At 44.6% G+C, this 23,793-nt stretch overlaps 1 protein-coding gene across 2 annotated transcripts in view; it reads right to left on the bottom strand.

Moving 5' to 3' along the window:
* Positions 1 to 23,793, bottom strand: part of LOC147692947 (contactin-4-like) — a 697,785-nt gene that overhangs the window by 21,978 nt on the left and 652,014 nt on the right. For both annotated transcript variants that reach the window (XM_086939200.1, XM_086939201.1), the window contains exons 18-21: positions 8,145 to 8,260; positions 6,317 to 6,503; positions 4,444 to 4,556; positions 1,087 to 1,255 (exon numbers count right to left, since the gene is read on the bottom strand). In XM_086939200.1, coding sequence (XP_086795326.1) covers positions 1,087 to 1,255; positions 4,444 to 4,556; positions 6,317 to 6,503; positions 8,145 to 8,260 — 585 coding nt within the window. The remainder of the gene's footprint in view (positions 1 to 1,086; positions 1,256 to 4,443; positions 4,557 to 6,316; positions 6,504 to 8,144; positions 8,261 to 23,793) is intronic.

The following is a 23,793-nucleotide window of genomic DNA, read 5'->3' as shown; positions in this document are numbered from 1 at the left end:
CAGGCGGCCACCGAGACCAGTGGAGATCACTTTGCTGGGTCACACAAAATGGCCGACGATATAGTGCCATCCAGGCAACTTCACATCCTTTATATAGGGTTGGCGATCTTGAGTCATCCCCACCGGTATCCTTGGAGGAAAGGAAATTGTGGCAGGGTTCCACGGAGCCGGAATCAACATGGCCCTTACCTGATGGAACTTTGATTGAACTTCTGATGGACCTTTGACACCGCCCCCTGGGCAGATACCAAAACTGTTTGTACTCACCTCGATGCACGAGCTACCTTGACCGATGCCCGGTGGAGCTGTCATATGCAGCTAAAGAGGAGTCTGGCCCTGGTTTCACCCCGTCGGCCGTCACCTACCCACCTGGACATCGGACATTGTTTTCCTGTTTTTCCCCATTGTCTATTTCTTTCTCTCCTCCTCCTCCTCCCCCTGTGACTCTTGGACTTAATTGATGTAACTATGTAACCAGTAACTCGCTGTAACTCATGTAAAGCGCTCTGATACCTCCGGCGCTATATAAAACTTTTCAAATAAAATAAATAAACAAATAAATGAAGTTGTTCTAGTGAGTTCTTGGAGTGTGAGGTCACGACTTAGGAAACTTGAGTGTAAGGGATCAGGACGCTTCTTGTAATTGAATGAGGTTGGTGTTAAACATCACAAGATAATTTTGTCATGCCATGCAGTTGAACTGTAAGATCATGAGATTTTCTGAGAATTTCATTAGGCAGAGTAGTGACATCATGAGATGGAATGAAAGTATTTGGCACAGATGAGGTCATGAGGTAGCTTGATGATGATACAAGTTTGCTCATTAGCATGTGAGATCATACGGTTGTTTAAATATTTCATGAGGTTGGACTGTGAACTAATGAGATTTGAAAGAATGACATGGGCTTGTGAGGTCATAGGTTGCTTAGTGATTTTACAAAGCTATTCATTGATACAGGAAGTCATGATTATCTCATGACATTGTCCTCAAAGTCATGGCCCAAATAAAAAGTAAGGATCTTTTAATATAAGAATGTGCACAACAAAGTCAATAAGAGCACGGATTGCATAAAGAAATTATCTCACTTGATGATTTAGGGATTCGTATCTGCTCGCTGCTTCTGCCGTCGCCTCCCTCACTGACCGGCTTGATCTCGATGATGTAATCCTCATCGAAGGGCAGCGACAGCTCCACTGAGGTCTGGTCGGTTTCAATGACAGATGTGATACTCTGTCTGCTCCAGCGATAAAACACCTAGAGCCGACAGGACACAAACAGCAGTTAGCAGTGGCGTAGCAAGGTCAGGTGTTACCCAGTGCGGAACATATCTTGTCACCCCTCCCCTGCCCACATTGAAATGATTAAAATAAGGAAAAAAAGATAGTTACACATATTTATGCCATTTTGTCACCCCCTCAGCGCCATTTTGTCACCCCCTCAGTGATGACACCCGGGCAGCCTGCACTCACCGCACCCCCCTTCCTATGCCACTGGCAGTGAGAGGAGGATGAGCTAAGGACAGGGACAGCAGTTGGGGATACGTTCATCAGTGAAAGTCATAAGGGAGTAATCGACAAGCTCATACATCTTTGAAATTGTGAGCCCAGTGCTGTGTCAAACTAGGCCTGCTCCACTGCAGTGTTCCCCCTGTTTTACTTACAGTTAGACCTGTGCAATGCACTAGTTATTCTGAGTGAGGCCTGAGGAAGAAAAGGCAAACTATGAATGTTCATCCCTACCTTTTGTTAGGGCTGGAAGCCTGCAATTGCAATATAAAAACTGGTATACGATTTCCTTATTACATTGGAGTTGTGACATTTCTAGCTACCTGTATTAAGAAAATTGTGTCATTGCTCTATTACAGTTGAGTTGGGATTTTATAATGTCTGCTGCCAGATCCAGCAACCAATGAGAAAGGTGTGTCACAGAGCATCATTGCAACTGCATTTTAAACACTTTTCGTTCTCGTAATCTGTTTCTCTAAAATAAAGAGTGATCAGCAGAGAGCAGACATTTATGGCAACAGGTTTTTCACACTTCTTCTTTACTGGAAAGTATGATTCTATCTGCATGTTACTCCTCATTTTGACCTACATCCTTTTTGGATCTGGTTTATATTATAAGGATTCTAATATATTTTTGCATAACTTACTGACTGCTTTTTGTTGTGTTTAATTTCATACTACGGGTTCCACTTTTAGGGCCCGATTCACAGAATGAACTTAAGACTCAATCCTAAACTTACTACTATTTTTGTATTCATAGAATGCACTTACTACTTTTGGCATTCACAGAATGAATTTAAGACTCAATCCTAAACTTACTACTATTTTGGTATTCCCAGAATGCACTTACTACTTTTGGTATTCACAGAAGTTAGGATTTTGTCTTAAGTTTGTCTTAAGTCAAACTTAAGACAGACTTAAGTTAGGATTTTGTCTTAAGTTTGTCTTAAATTTGTCTTAAGTCTGTCTTAAGTCTGTCTTAAGTTTGTCTTAAGACAAACTTAAGACAAAATCCTAACTTCTGTGAATACCAAAAGTAGTAAGTTCATTCTGTGAATGCCAAAAGTAGTAGGTGCATTCTGTGAATACCAAAATAGTAGTAAGTTTAGGATTGAGTCTTACGTTCATTCTGTGAATCAGGTCCTTAGTCTTCATGTCGGAAAGCAAATGAATGAGCAAGATAACACGATTTTAAGAGGTTTGTGGGTTGTGTGATCTTGTGACCATGTATTTAAGAACTAATATACACCCTGCCTTACATTAGACTGATGAAACAAAGCACCTCAGACTTCCATGTCCTTATAAAGGATTTTTACCTGTGACCTCATTCCTCTAAGTTACAGAACTCCCTGGTGACTTGCAATAGCCTTATAATGTGCACCAGAAGGTAGGTTATCCCATGTATAATGAGTCTTCTATAACGTGTGGTGTGTTACTTCTGAGTGGTTAACAGAAGGAAGTAAACATTTTGATGATAAGAGGAGTGGTTCATGTGAAAGTAGGTGCCCAGAGAACACTATCTAGATGTCATCATATCTTCTGTGTGGAGTTCAGTTCAAGGCTAATCTAAACAGTTATGTTCTCAAGAGTTTTGTGCATCACATTTAGTTGGATTCAGCACTAAGATGTTGGCTGAGGGCATCCTTGGGTCTTATCCCTTGAAAGCTCAGTGTGTTGCATTCTTCTATTATCCCCTTTAATGAGTAATTATTGAAAAGATGGCAGGGCATAGAGCAAGGGACTCTGGCCACAGAATAGTGAGGTGTTGGTTTCAGTCGCTGTCCACAGATTCTGCATCTTATTGATAGTTAAAAAGACCATGAGCCTAATACTGATACCTTCTTGAAGGGCATAGAGTCCTTTGAAGGTGCTTTATGTGGTCCTGCGAACATGGATTTAGGCACAATGTATCTGTCTGGTCTGAATTTTTTGGAGCCTTGAGGGGGGAGTTTTTAAGGAGGCTAGTGTAGACAATCTTACAGTAGTTGAGGTATTCGGAATGAGGGTCTTGACCGCTCATTGCTGGGGTCAGAATATAGAAAAGAGAGGATTTCTTGCAGAATAAAACCCGTTGACATTGTATCAAAAAAGATCGCCAGGTTGAAAGGTGGAGTACCAAGGGCCGAGGGCCACTCAAAGGGTAGCAGATTAGGTAGAATGCCTCTGACTGCTAGAAACATTGACTTTTCTCCATTAAAGCACAGAAAGTTATCCTTTATCGAGAGGCACACACGGTCCGAGCAAGAAGTATTATTGTCGGTCCACTTGACCTTTTTTCTAAAAGGAAGTGGGGGTGTTAATAGATGTTGCAAAGAACACATGAATGAGAAGGGTATCCTGGAGGGATTCTGTAAGACACCGGGCAGGTAGCAGATTCGCATAAAATACAACATGCCTTCATCAGTGTAGGCAACTCCCAAATTGGTTGTTCTTCGGCAAGACTCTGGCACCACATTTTTGATACATACAGACGTGCCCTCAAAAGCAGCTCTAACCTTCCACGAGCTAACAGACTGGTTTATCACGGTTGCCCTCATATATCCCAGTCCCAAAAGTTCAGAAGTTTCAGCAATGTGGTACGTACAGCAATTCACAAAAACTCCAAATAAACTGCATGGTAAGATTGGTAACCTATTCTACACAGGCCAGCCACTAAAATGCCCAACATTAAGTAAATGGTCATATTCAAGTACCTAAACTCCCTTTACAACTCTATGCACACATTAGCAAGAGTTTTAAGCTACACAACGTTTCATACTCTGGTATTGGAATGCCTGAAATCTGATAACCAGTAACATCTGGCATAGTGCAAACTGAAACTCAAGTTAACAACACCACATTTTTATTGCTGGAAGATGGTTGAATTTAGTGCAGTGCACATGTCCATCTAGTGAGTGACAATCTTGAGGCCACTCATGCAAGTGTAGCATTGCCTACCTTGTACCCTTTCACCTCAGACTCGTTCTCCAAAGCCTTCACTTGGTCCCACCGCACGATGATCTTGGAGTCCGAGGAGTTCCAGCTGACGTTCCCAGGGGGCTGGCTTGGTGCTGTGGAGAGGAAGGGCAAATTTATACATGTATAATACACAGAAGTTATAAACAATCCAACAGTGCCATCTACTGGCCTCAGCAGGTAAATTTAAACAACATACATTAGTACGATTGCCTAAATAAACGTAGGAAATGTGAAACAATTATTTTTACAACATTTTCTACTCTACGAAAAAACGAATCAGACAGACTTAACTTACTATAACAAAAGAAACAACTAATCTCATCAAGCAGGTCGTTGTTTAGACGGGTTGTTGTTTAGACAGGTCGTTGTTTAGACTAGATAGTTGTAAATGCATTAGTGGTTTAGACCGGATCGTTGTTGAGACATCGTGGTTCAGGCCCCTCATTGTTAAGGAGTAGTGGTAAAGGTTGTTTCCCATTTGAAATATTCCTACGGTAAGAGGCAATACCCTTTCTAAGGTATTTTTGTCCAAGGGTGGAGTTCAGGGGTCCATCCACAGACTAGGCAGTGAGAGTGGGAATGTATAGATGACCATGACAATATGTTCAGTTGTTAAAATGAAACTTTTCACACCAAGAAAACAAGGAGGGCTTTCGATTCAGGAAGGACGTGTGACTGCAGCAAAACAGTTAGGGCTCGATTCACAGAACTAACTTAAGACAAAATCCTAAACTTACTACTTTTGGTATTCACAGAAGTTAGGATTTTGTCTTAAGTTAGTCTTAAGACAGACTTAAGACAGACTTAAGTTAGGATTTTGTCTTAAGTTAGTCTTAAGACAGCCTTAAGACAGACTTAAGTTAGGATTTTGTCTTAAGTCTGTCTTAAGTCTGTCTTAAGACAGACTTAAGTTAGGATTTTGTCTTAAGTCTGTCTTAAGTCTGTCTTAAGACAAACTTAAGACAAAATCCTAACTTCTGTGAATACCAAAAGTAGTAAGTTTAGGATTTTGTCTTAAGTTAGTTCTGTGAATCGGGCCCTTAGATCTTATTGCATTTACACAAGAAAATGTTGTTGTGTAGCTTGCAGAACCCAAAAATATATGAAATAAAGTGGTTAGACAGGAAACTTTTTAGGTATTTTAGGATCTCAGCGGGCTTGCAAATATGGTATCAGTGTTTAATGGCCTGACACAGACTGTGATTGGGCTATGACTGCTTGTGCTTGGAAGCACAGGGAACAGACTGCATGAACCGGTGCTGGCTGTTTACCTTTGGTAGATCGTATTGGACAGACCCTATGATTGGACGCGGTCTGCGTGTACGGACACAGAAATGGCACCTCATGACATAAGGGCCAGTTGTGCTGTTCAGTGGGCCATATGGTGCATAACAGCGAAAAGCCCAGAAAGTTAAAATAGACTGTTTAAGGAGAAGTTAATTTACTGCTGACCTGATTGGAGTGATAATGCCCATCTTCACTAGTTACATATATTAAATAGTCCCACTACTCTACTGAATGTGAGTCATATAAAGTAGGCATATGTTTATCTAGCCATTGACTTGGAGTGTGCCTGAAAGGGGAATGTTAAATAGATACATATGGCTATAAATGCAATTTCAGCTATTGCACAAGCATTGGCATTACCCTGTAGGCAATGGTGTGTTGCAAAGGTTTTACATCTACACTGTTAAGCTCTTGTGTGGGAACCATCAATCTGTGGAAGGTGTATAGTAGAGAGAAACCAGTGTCCCATTTCAGAGATTGGGGTACCAATGGCAGACTGGTGGTCCTCAGGTAAACCCTTCAGGGATTATTACAGACCGCAATCGCCAAGCTGTTCACTACTTACGTGGCTTGCGCATCGTTACATTGATGATGGCGCTGGAGGGGCCGGTACCAGCAGTGTTGAAGGCCTTGACAGCGATGTGATAGGACTCGCTGCCTTTCAAGTTGATGATTTTGATGGAGGTCTGGTTCCCGATGGTTCGCAGTTTTCTGGCGTTCTCTTCCTTGTCGTCGTGCCTCCAGTACCGAACCTATGGGAACAAACACCATCTCAGAAAAGCATATGTGCTAGAGGGGAAGGAGGGGTGCGTGCACTGAGAACTGCTCTGTAGGACTGTTATTCAGAGGTTCTATAGTGAGGGATTATTGAACAGAAGTGCTGTACTGAAGAGTGACCATATACGGGCTTCAGCACAAGGTTTGTCATATAAGGGGTCAGTTCTAAAGGACTGTCAGTCAAAAGGAGACTTTATACTGAAGGACTGACGTGCTGAGCTGAAGAGTGACCACATACAGGCTGTCTAAAGGGCTAATACACAAGAGTTGTGCTCTAAGGAAGCGCTGTACAGGAGTTCTGCAATGAAGGATTATCGTACAGAGGTGCTGAACTGAAGAGTGACTATATACAGGCTCCTAAAAGATAGAAGATCTGTGCTCTGAGGGAGCTCTGCACTGAAGGACTATCATACAGAGGTGCTGAACTGAAGAGTGACTATATACAGGCTCCTAAAAGATAGAAGATCTGTGCTCTGAGGGAGCTCTGAACTGAAGGACTATCATACAGAGGTGCTGAACTGAAGAGTGACCATATACAGGCTCCTAAAAGATAGAAGATCTGTGCTCTGAGGGAGCTCTGCACTGAAGGACTATCATACAGAGGTGCTCAACTGAAGAGTGACTATATACAGGCTCCTAAAAGATAGAAGATCTGTGCTCTGAGGGAGCTCTGCACTGAAAGACTATCATACAGAGGTGCTGAACTGAAGAGTGACCATATACAGGCTCCTAAAAGATAGAAGATCTGTGCTCTGAGGGAGCTCTGCACTGAAGGACTATCATACAGAGGTGCTGAGCTGAAGAGTGACTATATACAGGCTCCTAAAAGATAGAAGATCTGTGCTCTGAGGGAGCTCTGCACTGAAGGACTATCATACAGAGGTGCTGAACTGAAGAGTGACTATATACAGGCTCCTAAAAGATAGAAGATCTGTGCTCTGAGGGAGCTCTGAACTGAAGGACTATCATACAGAGGTGCTGAACTGAAGAGTGACCATATACAGGCTCCTAAAAGATACAAGATCTGTGCTCTGAGGGAGCTCTGCACTGAAGGACTATCATACAGAGGTGCTGAACTGAAGAGTGACTATATACAGGCTCCTAAAAGATAGAAGATCTGTGCTCTGAGGGAGCTCTGCACTGAAGGACTATCATACAGAGGTGCTGAACTGAAGAGTGACCATATACAGGCTCCTAAAAGATAGAAGATCTGTGCTCTGAGGGAGCTCTGCACTGAAGGACTATCATAAAGAGGTGCTGAGCTGAAGAGTGACTATATACAGGCTCCTAAAAGATAGAAGATCTGTGCTCTGAGGGAGCTCTGCACTGAAGGACTATCATACAGAGGTGCTGAACTGAAGAGTGACCATATACAGGCTCCTAAAGTGCTGGTATAGAAGATCTGTGCACTGAGGGAGCTCTGCACTGAAGGACTATTATACAGAGGTGCTGAACTGAAGAGTGACCGTATCTTGACTATTTCTCAAGGTTTGTAATACAATGGCTTGGACCATGCTTTACATTGATCTGTGGCCCAGCTTTGATCTTTTGCCCATGATGCTCCAAACCCAACAATGTGTCCATCCATGTGGACCCAAGGATCTTGCTCCTCGCACCTCGTATCCCTGGATCCTTCCTTTGTTGAGATTCTCCGGCACAGCGACCCAGGAGACCTCCATGTCCGATGCCGACAGACTCCTGGCAAAGACTGCGGGTGGCGCTCTGCTGGGCTCTGGAAGAGAGGAGAAGACAGAATCCAGAGTTACAGTGCGCTGACCTGGGGAATAACTGCTCCTCTGCTCCATTGCCCATCCATCCTTTCCCCATGATTCTAGTTTAAGACATAACCTGCTGGGGCATATATTAAGGTGCAAGATGTAAGAATTGATGCAGCCTGGACATGCTGCATGAGGGTGTGCAGCCGGAATATCGATGGTACACAACATCAAGGGCCAAGTTTTGAAAAAAATATATCAATAGGTAAGGAAGTACTTTACCTAACTCCACATACAAGTACCCACATGGCACGTATATCTTCAAGATACTTAGATGAAGTGTTAGGAACAGCATATCTATACTTCCCTATTTGCACTTACCTTTCGCTATTCTGTCCTCTATGTTTTTGTGCTACAATATTCTAGGGGTTGATATTCAGTAGTATTATACATTATTTATTAATTAATTAATTTAGTTTACTTTATTGTTGATTAATTAAAATCTTATAATGTTTAAAAGAATAAAAACATCATGCGGGAAATCAATTTGTACAATCCTATATGAGCACATGGTTGACTGCAGTGGCTTATGGCACCATGTCATGTACATTCAGAACAAATAGCAAAGTACCTGCACAAGCTTTGCTTTTCTACATCATTGTATAGGCAGCCAGGTCCGGACTGGGAACCGAAACCGGCCCTGGTAAGGATCTCGGCCAGCTGCTTTTCACTTTTGTTGTATTGGGCCATATTGCAGCTATGCTGCAAAACCGGCCCGGTAACAAAACCGGCCTCCCCTAGGGGTCTAAAAATGGCCTTCACCCTGTTGGCCCACTGGAGAAATGCCCAGTGCTCTCTAAAGAGAGTCCGTCATTTTCATTTTCCTGATATCTGTTACATGTCAGCGTTATAATAATAGTGTTTTAAAAAGCTCTAAAATAGGGTTCTTTCCCACTTATAGGCCTGAAACCAATAAGAGCTCTTGGCCCGTTTTATTTGAAAACTCTGTATGACAATAAGCCCTGGGCGGAGTTCACAGAGTTTAACTCCACGGAGTTCCGCGAAGTGCTGGAAAAACTCTGCAGCGCTCCGTGGAGTTCCACTAGCGGCAGAGTCTATTAAGTCGCACTGCGCGCACTGATTTTTAGTGCCGGGAGTTTGTCTTGCTCTGTAAAGTCAGCATGAATTACACTATGCATCGCACCAGAGGGCGCTGCTTTCTGCCACTCAAGTAGACAGTCTACTTGAGTGGCAGCTTCCTTGTTGTGGGTGGCAGATTTCCACCTGCTGCGACCGCCCGCTTTCAAAAGTCTCGCCTTGAGAAGGCCCAGAGTGAAAATGTTTTTCGCAGGCACTCGCCAGCTTAATGTTGGCGAGCTAGCCGAGACAAAAAACTACGCTCTGTGTCACTTCGCAGAGTTTTTCACAAATCTGCACGGAGTGGGTAAAACCCTGCAAACTCCGTCGGCGGAGCAGAATTCTTTGCCCACTCCTAATAACAATCAGTATTAAATTATGGAAACTTAATATCAACAAGAAATTACATGGAAGGAAATATTCATAGAATGCTGGTGTGCTTAGAGGACAAGGGCAGATGTATCAAAATACCTATTTGCGATTCTCAAATAGCAATTTTTTAGCGATTTCTTAAAATTCCTTAATTGGGATTAGCAGATTGCTAATCGCAATTTACCATTCATTTCTATGGGCCAGGAGGCCCATAGGAATGAATGTGAAGTTATTCACAATTTGCGATTCGCAATTAGATAATCATAAGGACACCCTCATGCATCCCTGAAATTTACATGTGCGCGCATATGGCGCACATACATGCGCTAAGGGCATGTATGAGCCCCACATGGCACCCTCACAAATGCCAAAAAGTGCATTTGTGAAAGAAATCGCAATTTAACACCTACTTGAAGTTGGTGGTAATTTGCGATTTCTTAAGGTGAATTCGCAAAACTTAAATGTTTCTTACATAGCATTTAAGAAATCGCTTTTTGCGATTCCTTAAATGCTTGCGCAAAGTTAAGGAACCGCAAATTTTGCGATTCCTTAATTTTGCACTGCCATTTCCTTCATACATCCCGTTTTCCTGATTTTTAGTCGCAAACGCTGCTTTTTTGCAAATCGCAGAGTTTGCGACTAAAATTCCTGTTGATACATCTGCCCCAAGGTATATATGCTTGTGATGTCCAACAAATGGAGAATAGGTTGGTAAAGTTAACTGCATAGATCCCTAAGCCAAAGATTGTGCTCCTTAAAGGCCCTGAACCTGAGTTATTGCCCAGAGCCGCTCCCTTGTCCTCAATGGCCCTATCAATTTTTCAATTTTCTAATGACCTTGACATACCAATTTGGTTTAACCTCATATGCTGTCGTCGGCCGCTGAATGTTCGGAGCACTACCTGGCTGGTGCTGCGAACGTTCAACGGCCGACGTGGCCCCGCCCACTCTTTGGAACGCCCAGCACTGAGCCGAAATAACGGCCGCAGCTAAGGCGTTAAACTGTTTCTTTTAAGGAGTACTATAGCTACTTTAGTCACATACTAGGTACTTCACGATCTTTGACCACACAGACCCTTAGCATTCAGTATGTGGCCCTGCATAGCAAAGAGCTGGGTAGACAACTTGCCTGGCTGACACTTATTATCCAACTGGCAGACAAGTGAAACTGATTTCCAACCATACACATAGGCAGTGCTTAATTTGTAAAAACATAAGTGGCCCTTTGCAGGAGGCATTGCACCTCAAACTATCCATTGTCCCTGCCAGCAGTGACAATCATTCAATCAGGAGTTTGTTAAAGCGCGACTACTCACCCGTAAGGGTCTCAAGGTGCTAGGGGTGTGGGTGTGGGGGTGGGGGGGGATGCAGGTTCCATTCCATCAAGGAGGGGGTCTGTCGAAGAGCCAGGTTTTGAGGTTTCTTGCGAAGATGGGGAGCGATGTTGTCTGTCTGAGGTGGAGCGGAAGGGCGTTCCATGCTTTGGCCGCATGGAAGGAGAAGGAGCGGCCTCCCGATCTGGTGCGGGGGACCTCGGCGTAGGAAAGCTGGGCTGATCATAGGGTCCTTTGGGGTGCGTGGAATTTGAGTCGGCTGTTCAGGTATGCTGGTCCGGTGCCATGGAGGGCCTTGTGTGCGTGGGTGAGCATCTTAAAGGTGATTCTCGCCTCGACGGGGAGCCAGTGGAGAGTGCGCAGGTGCTGGGAGATGTGGCAGTGTTTTGGCAGGTTGAGGACCAGTCTTGCGGCGGCGTTCTGGATGTTCTGTAGCTTGCGGATGAGGTTTTTATTTATTCCGGCGTAGAGTGCGTTGCCGTAGTCGAGTCTGCTGGTGACCAGGGCGTGAGTGACTGTCTTTCGGTGTTCGAGGGGGATCCATTTGAAGGTCTTACGAAGGAGGCGGAGGGTGTGGAAGCAGGAAGATGAGACAGAATTGATCTGGCGGTCCATTTTGAGCTCGGAGTCCAGGATGATTCCCAGGTTGCGTGCGTGGTCTGTGGGGGTTGGCGGGTTTCCGAGGGCGGTGGGCCACCAGGTGTCGCTCCAGGCGTCGGGGTTTGGGCCCATGATGAGTACTTCTGTTTTGTTGGTCTTTAGTTGTAGGCAGCTGTTTTTCAACCATTTGGCAATGGCTTCTATGCCTTCTCGAAAGTTGCGTCTGGCGGTGTTGGGCTCGTTGGATAGGGAGAGGATGAGCTGGGTGTCGTCTGCATATGACGCAATGACGCTGCCAGCACATCTACTTGCCATCACACTACAAGAAGTCTGACAAGTCAGACCATCCCAGGTCCCCAAAGCTATAAGAATGGCTTAGGCCGCAGGTCTTCATTGTTTTCAATGTATATGGGATATATATACAACTGGTGTGTGATCATCTCTACATTTGACAAATAACGCTACCATGTGGCAAACTGTTATAGGTGCCGGTGTTGCCAACTAAGGGCAGGTGCCGAGCCCTGGAAACCACTGGCTCAAATTAAGCACCTATAGGTTCCCAGGTGTTTTGCTTCAGGTTTCATAGTCGACATTGCATGAAACCCTCAACACACATCACTTTTGGGTAAACCATGCACCAGCCCTGGGGCGATGCATGAGCAGACAGCCCTGGTGAGACATCACTGGAACTCCTCTGTCAAGAGTTGAACGCTTCAGACTCCCTTACTTTATGAAAAAAAATAGGATGCAGACAGCAAGACAGTATGCCTTCCAAAACAGTGTGATGACTATTATTCATGGAAGCTTTTTACAAAGGTGGTCCCTGCATGCTTGGAGATTAGCACAGTGGGCTGATCGCTTGCTGCTGACAAATGTGGTGGCATGGAGGGAATGGGTTGAAATCCCACCAAAGCTGTCTCTGCTTTCTATCCTTCATGCATTGCTGGGTAAATTAAATAAAAAGAAGTCTTAATACTATTATTTTCATTAGTGACAGGTGAATTGCGTGCTTAATCTGCTCACACAGATGTAGGAAGCTGTTCGGATGTCCAACCTCCAGAAGAGTACCCTTTGATTTGTAAAATTGATATACAACACCTAAACTTATGAGAGTTTGACTAACTTTGACTTTCACCTTGATTGCAGAGTTTATCAACTTTGTAAAACGTCGCCTGTAGTTAAAAAGAAAAAGTATTCCACCATAGCTTTTCTTCTTGAAAAACTCTCTCACTAGCAGTGAGTTACTGCAGAGATTTATATGCAAATTGTTTTTAAAACTTTTCCGCATTCACAACGGTTGAACAGTTTTCAAATAAAATCACTAATTTATAGGAAAATATTTGCAATGCCCCCGTCCCCCATTTTATACAAACAGAAGTGAAACTCCAACACATACCCTGTTCCTATGAAAGCAGACTACTGTACGTTATGCAGAACCTTATGTATCGTGAGACATCCATTATGCAGAGGACCCAAATTACATTTATTCAGTTATAGACTGTGTAACATGCATGTAATTGCCTCAGACAACTATCCTATTATGAAAAGAAGATGGTCGAGGCTGTTTTACAGCTACATCTAATTACAATTTCCATTTTCAAGATTGCCTCTCAGAATGAACATAATTTGGATTTTTATGTTCACCATCATTGTTGGACTGGCCTGTCGGGCACTCTGGTACTGCCAGATGGACCAGTTTGAAAGACACAGTCTGTGGCCTGATTTTTTGTTTCAATGCGCCAGGATGAGACCAAAGGATATGTCCTATTTATAACAGCAAGGGGCCCCAATTAAGTCAACAAGGGACCTCGGGGAACTTGAATTTTTTCAAACAACAGCGGTCCCATGCATTCACAAATAAAAGAAAAAGTAATAAATATAGAGAGAATCCGTTCTATATTCTGAGTGACATGTCCAGCCGAACAGAGGTCTATAGTTTTACTGAATACACAATTCAAATCCAACAAGATACCTTCTACTGATCACCTGTGTGGTACACAAGCCTGTGCCCAACACTAACAGGTCTTAATACAGAAGGTAGGTTTACAAACAGGGAAAAGCTTTTAAGGCAAACAAACGTTTTCTGTGTAGTAAATGCAGTTATACAGAAAAATCAAATGAACACCATTACATCACATAGCAATCACGTTTTGTATAAGGTGTCACAGAAGTCGATGGCGTTTCGGTCCCCCTGCTAGTTATAGGGACCATCATCAGGACATCGGAATAATGCCTTAACTTTGTTAGCCTCTAATAACCCGGGCAATCATATTAAGCCGGCAAGAGGAGGTACCCAGATTAGAGTACCGCAACCCAGATTGGGTTGCTCTGCGCGTCGCGGTTAATAACCAATTTCAACGGCGCCAGGATACTGCCGGATGAGTCGGAGGCTAACAAAGTTAAGGCATTATTCCAATGTCCTGATGATGGTCCCTATAACTAGCAGGGGGACCGAAACGCCGTCGACTTCTGTGACACCTTATACAAAACGTGATTGCTATGTGATGTAATGGTGTTCATTTGAATTTTCTGTATAACTGCATTTACGACACAGAAAACGTTTGTTTGCCTTAAAAGCTTTTCCCTGTTTGTAAACTTACCTTCTGTATTAAGACCTGTTAGTGTTGGGCACAGGCTTGTGTACCACACAGGTGATCAGTAGAAGGTATCTTGTTGGATTTGAATTGTGTATTCAGTAAAACTATAGACCTCTGTCCGGCTGGACATGTCACTCAGAATATAGAACGGATTCTCTCTATATTTATTACTTTTTCTTTTATTTGTGAATGCATGGGACCGCTGTTGTTTGAAAAAATTCAAAAGGAAATGTCCCGCACACTGCTTTTCCAATCATCCATGTCCAGAAGTGGGGAATTTTCTGGCCTCCAAAGGAAGATAAGTGCTTCAGACTGCAGTTATACAGACTGACATGAATTAATCTGGGTGTGCATAAAGATCCATCAATGCTAGGAGTTTGATTCACAACAAAATAAATACATTTGTAGCTGGGGGGGTTACACTAGGCCTGGGGGGTAAATTCCATTCTGCGTTACACTAGGCGTGGGGGGTATATTCCATTCTCCTTGCAGAATTTTCAGAATTTGTGTAATTTCGCGTTCCGCGTAGAACGCGGAATTGCCAAAAATTCTGCGATCTGCGGCTTCACAGAATTTTTTGCTTGTTCGCGCTTTCAAAATTCTTGTTCGCAAGGTATTTCCCCCGAGCACGCAAACAGCGTTCGCGAACAGGAAAAAAGCATCGCGAACTGGCGGAACAAGCAATTCCACGTGTTTGCAGAACTTTGCGTGCTCGCGGAGATGTTTTACAGTTTCACGAAGCTTTGCGTAGCGCAACTACACAAATTCTGCCCACCCCTAGTTTACACCCTGGCATGGGTGAAGATCAGTGCCATATTAACGCATGGGCACGCTGGGCTGATTTACTCATTTCATGGTTCACATAGGTTTCTCAGGCTATATATTGGAACATGTGACACTCACAGTTTTGCGGGTTACTTGTGGGAAGCATTTGCGAATTTGCAATTGCTCACAGAGACATTTCCGCATGCACAATAGTACATAGTGCTGAACTGTGCATTGTGAAATGCTAGTGCCTTAGTTCAGTAGTATTTTTTTTTTTAAAGCCCAATTGGACACCATTTTTCATCTGAAGAAACCCCACCACCTATATTCCACAAATTTTGGGAATGTTCCCTTTTTTTCCAACCCTGGAAAGGGATGTCCCCTAGCAGGTGTAAATGACCATTTGTAGGGTGGGAATGTGCGGAAGAAAGATTACAGAATACCCCAAATGTCTCCAGTTTGTAGGTGGCCTAAACTTTCCTGGGGCACCCCAGAGTGGAATGTCCACTCTCCAAACCCACTCCCCACCCTTTGAGTAAGGCTTATTGATGTGCAATATTAATCCTTCGTGGGGTAACACCACACATGAATAAAGGGGTTTACACAGTGTTTCATTTGTAAAATGAAAAGGGCCAATGGCTGAAGTTTTTCTTGGAAGCCTGCGACCAGCAAAGGGGATTGTTGGTCTTACTTTTGTCTTGATTCCACCACAAACCTCTTTCATGCACCGCCCTACAATTCCCGCCCATGTATGTAACTCTAACTGGGTATTTTTCAACACTGTAGCCTCGCTTTATCGTTGTTTTTTCGTCATTCCTTTATTAGTTTTTCCACTTTCTCTGACTTTCATACCCTTGTTCTGGGTCAAGGTGTGATATTAAAAATAAGTGTTGGTCCCCAAAACTGATTACAAAGAATCATCATTTGTAAAGCGCAAACAATCACCCGTAAGGGTCTCCAGGCGCTGGGGGCCGTCAGGAAGATTAAGCAAAAGCTATTGCCCAGAGTCACAGGGTGCTGGGCTAATCTGCCGCTGGCGCTGGGGTTCGAACCGTGATCCCCAGATTACAGCGTCAGTCGCCCTGGCCGCGGGGCCACATCTCTACCAATGGGCCCCAGCGGATCCAACGACGTGCTGGATTTACAAAGGCGAGCTCATCTTTTTGTCCACATCTTGCTGTCATAAATGGAGCCACCAGGTGTATGTGCAAGTCTGCCATGCGTGCAAAAAAACCTTTGTATGGAGGAGGGCTTCGTTTTCATAACAGTCACATTCATCCTTCCGCCGACCAGTTGGCTCATTGAGGCAGAGAAGAATCATGAGCTGGCTATACTACTCCAAGGTGGTGGGGGGAAGGGGGCGCATGGTGGGCACATTTGGCCGTGTAAGAGGGGACGTCAATCGGAAGATTAGCCCGAAGGTGGATTTTAATGATAGTGGAGAAATTAGTTTCCGAGCACATGAAGAGCAATGGTGCCATCTAGTGATCGAACAATGCTTTGACAGGCATGTTTCCAATAATCGTACATTCTTTAGCTGCCAACAATCGCTACACAAACAAGTCTTCCCCCTGCGGCTGTTTAGGAGCATTTTGAGACAGTGTAAAAGCACAGAACTGCTAAATTAAATGTTGGGCTCAGCAGCACAGCCAGTTGTAACAGAGTCTGCAATTTCCATCTACGGCGTGCGTCTGCGTGGCTGTAAATTAAGCGCCATGTACCAAGACACATTCATAGTGGAATGTCAGCGGGGGAAAAAAAACCTGACAGTCGGGGCTTTAAGTGGGATGAAAAAACAGAGGGGTCTTTCAAAGGGGCATGGCCAATGTAATTAAGGGCGTGGTTTAAAAACAGGCAAGCTAAAAATCTGTGCTTACCATAGTGCGCCGCCCGACTTGTATTTTGCTGTGTCTGTCATTTTATCCAGATATGTGCTACAACAAGTAATATCATACCTACAACAAGCCAGGGTTATTGGCTTTATCAATGATAGTTAGTTGCATAAGATAAATAAGCAGCAACTATGGCTTGTATATAATATTGCAAAAAAGCTTCTACTTAACCCCTTGCATGCTTGACGGAACGGTTCCGTCACGGCCCGCTCGCCGCGCCTGCACGGCGCGAATTCCGCGCCTGCGCTGACGAAATAATGGGCGGGCGGGTTCGTGACGGAACCGTTCCGTCACAAGCACAGCTCACCCGCGAGCCGTGACGGAGCGGTTCCGTCACAAGCACGGAACCGCTGCGCGGCCGCCCCACCCCCTTAGCGCTGCGGCGGAATAGCCGCCGCAGCGAAGGGGTTAAAGCCCTGGTGGCACCACGACAATGTTGCTGCTCCTGAGTTTCAAAAAGAGAAGGGAAATCCAGGGAGAAAAGCACTCTCTTTATAGGATTTCCCTCCCCTAAAACATCACCTGGCATGACGTAAATTCTCCACTAGTAAGAGGTGAGCAGTGTGACCATGCGCACATGATGTGCCTGCTGTCACTGCAGTCAGGGAAAAAACAGACCGCCTGTACCAGTGGACAAAACAGAGCTCGATAGAGACCCGTTTTGAGGCCCCCTTTAAAAAACTGCCGGTGCTCAGCACCAGTGAGACCCGGTCCACTTAAAGCCCTGCTGACAGTCTCAACAAGACTTTTCAGATTCATAAATATTCATTTAAATATTCAGTCAAAGCTAACATTAATAAATACTAAAGATGGAGGTCATGTCTTTTTCAGGCAGTGTTTAATGCTAGAGTTCGTTTATTTCCAAATGTATGCTACCCTGTTTGCAGTTAGGACAACCGAGATGTAAGGAGATATATTTGCCCAAGGCAACACCATTTGGTAATATTGTAGTTACTGTAGTTCAGCAGGCTGTAGTCACTGGTTAAGAGGGCAGTCAATTAGTGTAGGTATCAGTCCACTGCATTCGGTGATGTGAATATCCCAAAACAGTGGCTCTCTTCATTCCGCCACATTGGCTGCCCCACAGCCCTACTGAGCCCTATACCCATTCATTCTTTGCTCTTTTCTGCGCCCCCAGCATCCACCCACCACCATCACCACCCCACTCCGATGCCCCTCGCACATCCCCAAACCCTTCCATGATGTTTTTCTTTTTTTCAAAGGGCGGTGCTAAAGGGGGCTCCTTGCTTCTGTTTCCCACTTCATGCCCTTTTTTTTTAGTTTACTATTCTTTAATAGCCGCTGTCCCTGTTCAAACTGAAAAAAAGCCAAAACATCTGCCAGGACGTCAGGGCATGATGACGTATATGTGGGAAGCGCCAAGGTGCATATGTGCATATGTGATGCGCAAACACTTTTCTTATCCCTCCAATATGGCCAACATGTGCCTGCTTAGATATATACACAGATGCGTTGAATAGAAAGTGATAAGGCAAACAAGCATTGGCAAAGCCAACTACATTCCTCTTGGGCTTTCAAAGGTAAAACCTATGGTCTTTGCCACTACTCGTTATGCTAGCACTTATTATTTGTGCCTGTTGGACCATGGTTGAGCTTGCATACTATTCGTGCTGGGGTGATGAACAGGTTTTTTCTATGCTGTGCCCCACTATGTAGCTGCTACTGGGACACCCATCACTGACTTCTGATAGGGTAAGGAAGCCATTGTGGGGTAAATCAAAGAAAGTTACTCCTGGTTCAAAGGGACGAAGAAAATGGAGGCAGAGAGTATTGTGTGTACGAGCAGTGATGTCCACAGTATCTCATCCACACCGCATTGTGCAGCCTTGATGTAAGCCAGAGCTTAAATTGAGCTAGTGAGGTGTGGTGCTCAGCCCCGCACTTAATTGTCAACACCGGCACTTATAACATTCTGACACATGGTGGCACTGCTTGTCTAATTTAGAGACGAGCAAAACAGTTGTTTATGAATTCAAAATGTGTTTAAAATGATTAATACGTGCTGCCAAAGCCATTCTTATCTCTTTGGGGGCCTGGAATAGTTAGAATTGTCGCACCTGTAGGTGTGTGATGGTTAATAGTTGTGTTGTAGCAGCAGTTGGCAGCGCTGACAGTGACAAAGGGCATTGTAGATGGAAGTGCACTCCTAATGAGGGGCATGGCCCTTAAGTTTTTTTTACAAATTAAGTACTGCAAAGTGCAGCCTTTACCCAAAGCAGGCCTGGGCAAAATCAGAGAGCAAGGGTTGCACAGACATCCAGATACCTTAAATAATGTAATTAATTACTTCTATTTAATTCTAGTCATCAGAGTACCAATACAGCTAATTGGGAGCGCAATGCAAGTATAACCCTCGAGAGAGTCGACTGAATGAGAGTAACAGAAGCGTCCTCTGGTTAGGGCTATGTAGAGGCTTAAAAATTCTTCGAAGAGAAAAAAATGTGTACAATTATTTAAGGGTCAAACCTTTCACGGTTCGGGTGGAGGCAAAACTCTAGGTGCTGTAAGTGCCCTAGTTTCATTTCACGAGTGGATGACTGCCACCTGCCGCTGAAGAAGTGATCTGCAGGCAGGGCCGCCGCTAGGCATGGGCAGCGTGGGTAGCTGCCCAGGGCCTCGCACTCAGCCCACCAGCATGGGGCCCGAACCGATCGTGTGCCCTGTTGTTTCCTTGTCTCCTCCCCTCCCTGGGCCTCTCAGGGATGGTGTCTGGAGGTCTAGGGGAGGGAGATACTTCCCCTTGTCCCAATTGCACGGAGACCCATTCAGAGACACTGCGGGAGGCCCATTGTACAGTATTTTAGCGCCCCCACAGTGTTAACTCATAGCCCACAAGCAATTCTTATACCTATCAGGCTGGAGGTGTGAGACTTGCTTGTGGGCTGAAAGTTAAAACTGTGGGGGCGCTAAAATCCTGTACAATGGGCCTCCTGCTGTATCTCTGAATAGTTTCCTTGCAAGGGGTCACTTAAGTAAATTAGAGGGACCTCGCACATTCACACAGGGTCTCGCGAATCATAGAACCGACCCTGTCTGCAGGCATATGTTTTTATTCTTACAGCATAACACAATTGTGTCTTTAATGACCCGGAAGTGCCTGTTTAAAACAAATGTCTAAGGGCTATGTAGCTGTGGATTTCCTTTGTTGTGCATCGGATTAAAAATCTTGACACCTTCCTGTCAATCGCCAACAAAAGCAGGGCTGTTCCAAGGACTTTTAAAACAGTCTAAGTCGCATGTTGTCCTTTAGCCTACAGTGTCCTATAAATTAAGATCAGTAGCTTGAAGTTTTTTCTGAAACCCAATGGCAGTAAATAAAAATGTCTTAAAGTCCGAGAGGCATGGGCGATTTTTTCAGCCATTTATTCATTCATTCATTCATTCACTGACTCTCAGTCTTCCACACTTGAGCTGGCTTGAGGTCGCCTATGGCCATGCAGTATTCTTTGCTCTCTTGAACAGAGGCCACTCCCTGCGATCTGCAGTGGCTTCCCGCTGTAGTGTTTTTTAGCTGTCCAAAGGGCATGGCAGTGTGCATGCTGTCATATGGTAAATTTGTGCTTTGCATTTTTCTGAAATGTGCAGCGTGAGCGCATGGTCCTCATTACAAGTTGCCTGGCACTGGGGGAACAATAAATTTAGTGTTACAGTGCGGTAAATCCACCCCAGCACTGTGCAATTACAAGTTAAGCCCCATGGAATGGGTAATTACTGTGTCGGACCAGATTTAGTGGTCGTAAAACCACATGGAATTTCCAATTCCATGGGGTTTAACACATACATTTGCCATCTGCTCTGAAAAGGTAGTAAATGTATGCTGCAGGCTCTCTGTGGGGTGGGGTTGATGGAAGGAGGACGTAGGGATGTAGAAAGTAGAGAAGGGAAGCAGTGTTGGCTGCCACAAACGAAGGGTGGTGCGCGGGTGGAGGGAACGCAGGGGGAGGTGTGCAGGTGCGAGGTTCGCGCAGGTGGAGTCACGCGGTGGGGTGCTAGTAGTAATATATTAACAAAAAAACAGAACTTACCTGAAGCCGCTGGCCACCTCCCATGTTATGTCCTGCCTCCTATCTTTTTCCTGGTCCCAGCAGCCCCTGGGACAGACTCTCAGAGGGCTGAAAAGATGCTCCACTCAGGACAGGGAGTCAGTGGGGGTTTCTCCAGCCCGGCTTTTCAATGTAGCCGGCCTAGAGAAAGCTAAGTGCGCACCATTTCTTTTGCAAGTGCGCATGTGTGTTTGGCCAGTCTGAGATGGACGGCAAAACACATATGCGCACTTAGGGAGTGCACGTAGGACTCCCCCTGTTAAAATCTAGTTTGCGACATCAACATTATCGGCGCCATCTTGTCCCTTTTCAGGCTCGTATGTGCGCGTAAGTAGTAGCCATTTTGAATGCCATGGCCTCTCTGCCCACTGCCGATAGCCAGCGCGTCTCTCTCTCCCTCTAAACCTCGCAAACATACCCCCCTGCACGCTGACAGCCCCCGCTCTCACATGCCTGGGCCATAAACCTCCCTTTCAGCGCGACCCTGTCTCGGATCCATATACCGTGCCCAGCCAACACCTCCCTCCATCCCTTTCATGATCATACATCCTTTTGATGAACCCCCCTTTTCTCTGTACCCGATTGTCCTGCTCGTTCCCAGGCCGCCACCTGGCCCTGCGGACGCAATGTATTGCCCCCATACAGTAGGAAGCTTCTCTCTTCAAAGGATCTACAACTGATCAAAAGCCCCCACCCCATGAGATCCGATCAACCACACACATTCCGGGAACCGGCGGAATGTCCAGCTGAGCGATAGTCATCACCTACTGAGATCGAGGTGGGGACTTCTACTGTAACTGTGTGTGGGAACGGGTTTGGAGCGGGGATTCCGGGGATGTCTTTCCGTACTTCAAAGTGTTTGCAGGAATGTGCCATTGTAATAAAGTCTTGTAAAAGGTGGGAGGTGCACAGCTTAGGTACTAATAGATTCCGTTGTGTATATATAGAGTTCAGGGTGCTCTCTAGGGTGGTGCAAACCGTCACTGCACCGGATTAGATAAGCTCAGTTGTGTATACAGAAGGATTTCTGATACATCCCCTCATGAGGCACACCGTTGGCGTTCATAGAAAATGAATCGCAAAATAGGTTGAATAAGTTTCAAAGTCTTTCAACGTTTTATTGATGCTTGGTTCATGCTGATATTTAAATCATATCAGTTACGATGTAAATACATTGGATTGATGTCAAAATTATTCCCAGGTTATTCCCAATGCATTTCGGGCGGGAAAGCCCTTGATCACGGAATCTGAAGAGGAAGAAAAACGGGGCGCGGTAAGTCGCTATGTCAGTGATAACAAAATAAAAGAAGGGGGGGTTGGATTGTTTAACGTGAACTAAGTGACGGGTTGTGCTCCATTATGTTCACGGGTGCATAGGTGTAACGGTTTTTAGCAAGTGAGGGGAGGGTGGTGTGGGATTCTAACGCGTGTATGTAACACAGCGCATATGGTACGTGTCAATTATAAACTTAACATTAAAAAGGTCGGAGATCTATGAACTTACTTGGTGCTACGAGTAGCGTGCCTGGTGATTTACTCCATTCGCGGGTCGGTGACAGAGATGTGATTGAGTTTCTAGTATTCATGCAGTGCTTGACGGGCGCGTTTGCGTGATAATGAAAATAGAAGAGGGATCGGGTATTAGAAGGGTGAGGTGAAAAGACTTAAGACGGCGGCCATTTATAAACGGTGACAAAACTATTGGTGAGGATGGGTAAAGGCATAGCGGAGCAATGTAAACAAAGTAGGCAGTGTAACTGGTTATAATTACTGTTACAGATAACAACTGAATTCGCTGCGATCATTTAAACCAAAGGGTTTGAAGGTTTGTAAACGATATATCCACTCAAGTTCACGTTTCAATAATGTCTTATGAAGGTCAATTCCTTCTTTCTTGGTGACCATTTCCAAGATGACAAATCTCAATTGGGCGATGGTATGCCTGGATTCAAAAAAGTGCATAGCTACACTGGATTTTTCCAATTTGAGCCTTATGTTGGATTTGTGCTCGTTTAAGCGGGTCTTGATCTTTCGTTCGGTTTTTCCAACATAAAGTTTCCCGCAGGGACATTTTAGGGCATATATCAGGTTCATCGAGTCACATGTTCCATCCACTTGAAGTTGAATTTTGTGGCCCTTCATAGGATGTTGTATTGAGTTACCCTTAATGATGTTATGACAATGGTTACAGTTCAGGCACGGTTGAGTCCCTCGGTGTTGGGTGATGGTGTCACTAGGTTTGCTTAGGATTTCTTGTAAGTTTTTGCTTCTCGTGTGAGCAAATATGGGAGGATTTTGGAAAATGCCCTGAAAATCTGGCTCCATCTGTAAAATAGGCCAATGCCTATGAATGATCTTTTTGTAGATGTGGCTGACGGTGGAGTATTTGGACACTACAACCATTCGATCTTCTTTCTCTTTGTGCGTTTTAAGCAGACTGTCTTTTCTAGATATCTGTTGGACTCTGGTTCGTGCTTCTTGTAGTATATCTTCCGGGTACCCTCGATTGCGGAATCTTTCGTGCATTTCATTGATGCGTTGGTCAAGTATGGACTCGTCTGATACTATCCGTTTAACTCGCAGCATCTGCGAGTAAGGTAAATGTTTCTTCAGAGAACCCTGATGAAAACTTGCAAAATGTAGTGTGTTGTTGCGGTCTGTACTTTTTCTGTGTAAATCTGTCACCAGGCCTTGTGGTGAAGTTTTGATATGGACATCCAGGAAGGAAATGCTGGTGTCACTTGTTTCCCAGGTGAGTTTGATACGTGGGTCTTTGGTGTTGATTTCTG

The sequence above is a fragment of the Lissotriton vulgaris genome, chromosome 9 (genome assembly GCF_964263255.1).
Source record: "Lissotriton vulgaris chromosome 9, aLisVul1.2, whole genome shotgun sequence".
Taxonomy (NCBI): Eukaryota; Metazoa; Chordata; class Amphibia; order Caudata; family Salamandridae; genus Lissotriton; species Lissotriton vulgaris.
This window is presented reverse-complemented; position numbering and strand designations above follow the sequence as displayed.